Source organism: Cryptomeria japonica, chromosome 4 (genome assembly GCF_030272615.1).
Source record: "Cryptomeria japonica chromosome 4, Sugi_1.0, whole genome shotgun sequence".
Classification (NCBI taxonomy): Eukaryota; Viridiplantae; Streptophyta; class Pinopsida; order Cupressales; family Cupressaceae; genus Cryptomeria; species Cryptomeria japonica.
The window spans coordinates 508,724,533-508,729,914 of NC_081408.1; the positions used below are offsets into that span (position 1 = coordinate 508,724,533).

The window sequence follows — 5,382 nt, forward strand, 5'->3', positions numbered from 1 at the left end:
AAGCCTCTCATTTTTGCAGGTTCATTCCAACTCATTTTGTAGCACACTTCCTCCATGCCATTCCTGAAAAGCATACTATTTGAAGGAAACAAACCTCTCAGACCTACAAAGTGCAAAATGCAAACTAACAATACAAGGAATGGCATTCCTCCATGCCATTCATGTGACCCTTCGTTGACTTAAAACTCGCGAGTTATTATCAAATCAAACTTCTGCCTAATATTTCATCTATTTTGCTTGTCTTACAGTTCTCTAATGTTTTAAACATTTTGAATTGATTTTTATGTAATAACAGTTTCGCACCTCCAAGAACTATGTTTTCTGAAATTTGATCATATTTAGGAAGTCATTTTCAGCTTAGTAACAGATAATTTATCTAGAAGACTAGAACTATCAATTACAAGCTATGATAAGTGACTATCTAATCACTGATGTTGTCTATCCGATGAATTGTATTTGCTCATTTACAATTTAACTGTCCACATGAATGCTGATGTGTAAACAATTGATTTCTAATGTATGAATAACCAATTTGCATATAGAAGATTACGGTTAGCTGTCAGAACTATCAACGGAGACTTATGTGCGTTTGCAACAATATTAACATGATTGAAATGAGCATAACCACAAAGCATTGGCCAACTAAACAGTTGTGAGAATTTCACAGCACATCCTTAGCACAGGAACTGTTCTAAAGGAATGAGGAAGAAGCACACTTAAGCTATGGCAAACGAGTTTGGCAAAGTCAAGAAAATGAATAATTAATCATGTGCATGGAGAAAGGATACATTACAAGGTTTGGATAGTGCACAATGGTTCTGGAAGCCACAACAATGGAAATAAACCTTTACTCGTGTCTAAGGACACAGCTCACAGTTCAAATCCAACAATCAATATCAAGAAAACCCAACAATCATCACTCAGCTTGAAGGTATCAGTAAATCAGGACATAGAATACCAAGGCACAAGATCCCAATGAAAGAAAAGAACGAAAGTAAATAATAACTGACAAAAAAATTGGAGTTCCAACATGGAAGATTCAACAGAAGGCTGTCAATAATCACACATTAGCATATGAATAAGAAATTGGACACCTTCAGCTATGGACAGTCATCTGGGCATACCCTATAGAAGATAACCAATAGAATTAATCAATTAAGAGCAACAATCTGTGAATAGATAATGAAAAGTATGGAAGTCAAAAATAATATTAAGAAAAGACATAAAATGGTGCTGACTCAAAAAGAGTTTAGAGGAGAATATGAGACACAAAATTGTATGATGGGCTTTTTGAAAAGCATTCAAGTAACTGGTGATAACGAGCATTGTTCCAGGATCAGACTTCTAGGGAGCACCGAGAGAAAACTGATAAAAATAAACATTTAAGAGGAATTATAATTCTTTATGCACTAATGCAAAGCGCCAACTACTCACACGAATTATATACCCCTGCACAGACAATCTAATGTTAATAAAGTTTAGACTATATTATTTTGTCAATTTGCAAATGGAATATACTTTCTGGCCAATCTTACATTCAATTCTGCTAAATGGGTAGGTCCATACGCTTTTTCTCTTCGAACATGTATTTCCCTTCAAGTTGTTCAACTCCTCAGCAACCTTTTTCAATTTTGACGTGATATCTCCCAAACCCCAAGCTACTGATATATGTGGTCGAGGATTCTTATAGAATTCTGGAAGATTGTGGAGTCTAAAAGCTTCGTCAACAATGCATATTTGTTTAGATATCTCAGATAAGCCTCTAGTTGTAACTTCCAATGCAAGAAAAGATCTAGTTTGATCATCATTAATAAACACCTCCCACTTTCCAAATTCTATCCAATATCGCTTCTGACTATGCAATTTGTTACGAAGCATTCCTACAATGGAATCTATCTGATGAACCCTGATTGCAACTGTTCTCGATAGACTAATATGATACTCTTCGGCTAGGGTTGAGACATCAACATGAGCACCATCTTTGTTTTTTATATTCCCTGGGCACAGAGGCAGATCAGTGTCAATAGCATGTAGTTCTGGTACAAGCAATCCAGCTTTCTTCACAAAGGAGGTTAACTCCTCCTTGTCAATTGAGGATATGTTAACCGGGATATAGACATGAACTGCATAATTTCCTTCAACATGTGGAAAGCTCCTTATTCGATTCCCAGAATCCACATTCTTCACAGACAAATTAGAGGAGAAATCCAGAAGAGTAACTGGCGATGGAAGCAACAGGAGTGCATCCTTTGAGCCATCTTCTCCTCCAAGCCTTGGCTTCTTCTTAAGAATCGTTTCAGCATTGTCTTCATCATCAGATGAAGAAGCATAGGAAGCCATCAGAGCGTCCATAGGTTACTTCTACTGAAAAAGTACAGGTTGAATTTGGGTTTCCAAAGTCAAGCATAACTTAGATTAATACATATCAGGTAAAGGTTTGTTGTAGGATATTTAATAACAATTTTTGCTCAGTTGAATATTCCAAGAGTTATCGATGATGCCTCTTGTTTAACCCGAATCAACAAAACCCTGTATAATCAAATTTATAAGAAAAATTTTTTAAAAAAACATAAAAACACTTATTTATATTTAAAAGGTGTACAAGTACAGGATATTCCGCCGTACCTGTAACTGTTGACGGGCTGCTGAATTGCATCTTCAACATTGCTCTTGAGCATCTTTGTACCAAATGCCATGCAAAATCAAGGCTAGCGACCAAAACATTTAGCAGATCTTATGAGCCGCAGAATGGACTCAGAACATAACCATGATCGGCACCTGAAACCTCAAGGAGCAAGCTCTTGCACCCAGACTTTTCAAACTTCCAGGTAATTTTTATGAGAAATCCTTTGAAACCAGAGTTTAAACTTATCTGCAGACAAGACCCTTTCAAACAGCGGCTTATCAAGAAAAATGTAGGTTAATGCTTTTAAAGCCTGAGCTTTCCAAACATATAGATAAAATGCTTTACAACCGTATTTTTTTCCGAATAAATGCAGGCTAGTCCTCTCAACCCTGCGATTCCTTAGGAGAACAGCAGGATCGATTCCTTGGGAGAACAGCAGGAATGAAGCTTCAAACTCTGCAAACTGCGGACTAGTCCTCTCAAACCTTTAGATTTTCCTAAATACTGTAGGTTTACCCTTCAGGCTCCAGACCTAGTCATGTCCTATCCTACTACAAGTGAAAAAATACCCATTATCAGAGTTTGAAAAATATATATATATATATATATATATAGGTTTAAATCCTTTCAAACCCTAGAGCTATTCAACTCTAACACTATGAAGCAAATAATAAGCAAACAATATTTGAGATTACTCGGATTATTACAGGGCAACACTTTCAAACCCTGGACTTTACGTCTGAATCGTTGCACCGCAAAATATATGACAAAACCTACCCTTCAAGAACAAAAACCGTAAGAGAATACGCAACGGCTTTGATATTTGAACTACTTTGCACAATATACTAAAACTAAAACTGACTACAGAACGCTAGTTAAATCGCGGGATTTTGTAGCAGGAGGTCTTGAGCCATTGCAGAATCACCAAACCCCAAACAATCAGAAAAAAGACGCCAAAAAACCAGCCAACCAAACGGAAACGGCAACAAGAAGGGGAAAATACCTGAAAATGAAGTGGGGAAGAATAATAAAACTACACGCCGATTACCTCAGTTCTGTTTTCGGCTCTAAAGAAGAAGACGTCCTACTACGGAGATAATCTGCAAATAATATTTATTTCCTGCTTTGAAAACTGCCTATTTTTTGTAGAGGAAGAAACGATTTGGGAGACTGAAGATTTGGGAGCAAGGTTGCTTTGATAAACGGGGCGGGATTCGGGAATCGATCACACAACCTGCGAAATTAATTTTATCTGCTTGCTTCATTCAATTTATTTTTTTACAAAAAAAGGTAAGACATGAAGAGACATCTAATTTAGGAAGTTTTATTTTTCAATAATAGCAGAGAGTAGTTTACTAGCAATTGCTCTTGGTGTGCAATCACTGAATAGGTGTGGAAGGTTGACACGGAGAGATAGGGATAGAAGGAGCCAAAGTTAGAGTGAGTAAGAGTATGAGAGAGAAGATGGGAGGTAAGGAGATAGAGAAAAGGGATAGAGATAGAGAAGATGATACAATATAGTGATGGAGATGGAGATGGAGAGAGGAATTAAGATGAAAGAGATAAATATATTAAGAATGGAGAGAATAATCTACATAAAGATAGATAAAGGAAGTGATATACAAAAAGAGAGGTAGAGAGGAGATAGAGAGGCAAAGAGATATGGGCATGGAGAGAGAGAGAAAGAGAGATGTACGTGCAAAGAGTAGAGATACAAATAGAGAGGGAGACGGGGGAAGAGAGAAAGGAGAGGGGGGGAGAGGGGAAGAGGGAGATATATGTAGAGGGGGAGAGAGAGAGGGGATGAGGGAAATAGATAGAGAGAGATAGAAGTACGTGCAAAGAGTAGAGATACAAATAGAGAGAGAGAGAGAGGGAGAGAAAGGGGAGAGAGAGAAAGGGGGGACGGGGGAAGAGGAAGTGATATATGTTAGAAATTTAAAAAATATTTTTAAAAAAATCTCTAATTGATTCTTTTAATGTTGTCTAGATTTATTTAAAATAATATCACAATTTAATATATATTAGATTAAATTGAAAACATATTATATGGTATAGAATAATAAACATTATTATAATATTACTTACATATAAAAATTTAAACAATAATGACTATTACACACTCATTATTGTAAAATAAAATAAATAAAATTATAATATTATTTTGAAAATAAATTTACTTTATATAAAATATAAATGCTTCTGCATTGCTACGAACCGTCGATCTGCAAAATCAGGTCGTCCGACTTCGAAGCCCTAACCCTAGAATTTTCAATAAAGGAGGAACTCGAGCCATTCATTTGGTGCATATGCATCTTTAGTTCTAAAGTTGCTCTCATCATTTTCTCACCCACAGGAAAGCTCTTCAAGTTTGCCAGCCCCAAATCTTGAGAAGACAAATCGGAGCTATAGATTGTGTTGTCATCAGAAAGTTGCAGAACCAGGTCCTCCATGATTTGATTCATATCATTCCATATGTGCATTGATTTCCACATAAGGAGATTCCTAAATTTGTAGGTGGCTAGGGCGATACCTTTGAGACCATTTGTAGGGCAATTTGGTGTCTATATTATTTGTTGTGGAGAAACCGAATTGTGGTAAGTCCGCCCTTCTTGTAACCCTTTGATTTCATCATTCGATGCATCTTGATTGATCAATATCACCTGAGAAGAAAGGCGTTGTCCACTTGTTGGGTTTCAGACCATTTTGGAAGGAATTGTTGGGCATTTAAATGCAGATAAGATGGTGTTCTCAGA

General features: G+C 36.5%; 1 protein-coding gene across 1 annotated transcript; it reads right to left on the reverse strand.

The window, feature by feature from the left end:
- Nucleotides 1-1,463: 1,463 nt before the first annotated feature.
- On the reverse strand, nt 1,464-4,052 carry LOC131053473 (uncharacterized). Its single transcript, XM_057988088.2, has 3 exons — nt 3,675-4,052; nt 2,626-3,177; nt 1,464-2,529 (listed from the first exon to the last, which is right to left on the reverse strand). Exon 3 carries the CDS (start codon nt 2,350-2,352, stop codon nt 1,489-1,491), a length of 864 nt encoding a protein of 287 aa, XP_057844071.1. The 5' UTR covers nt 2,353-2,529; nt 2,626-3,177; nt 3,675-4,052; the 3' UTR covers nt 1,464-1,488.
- Nucleotides 4,053-5,382: the final 1,330 nt, after the last annotated feature.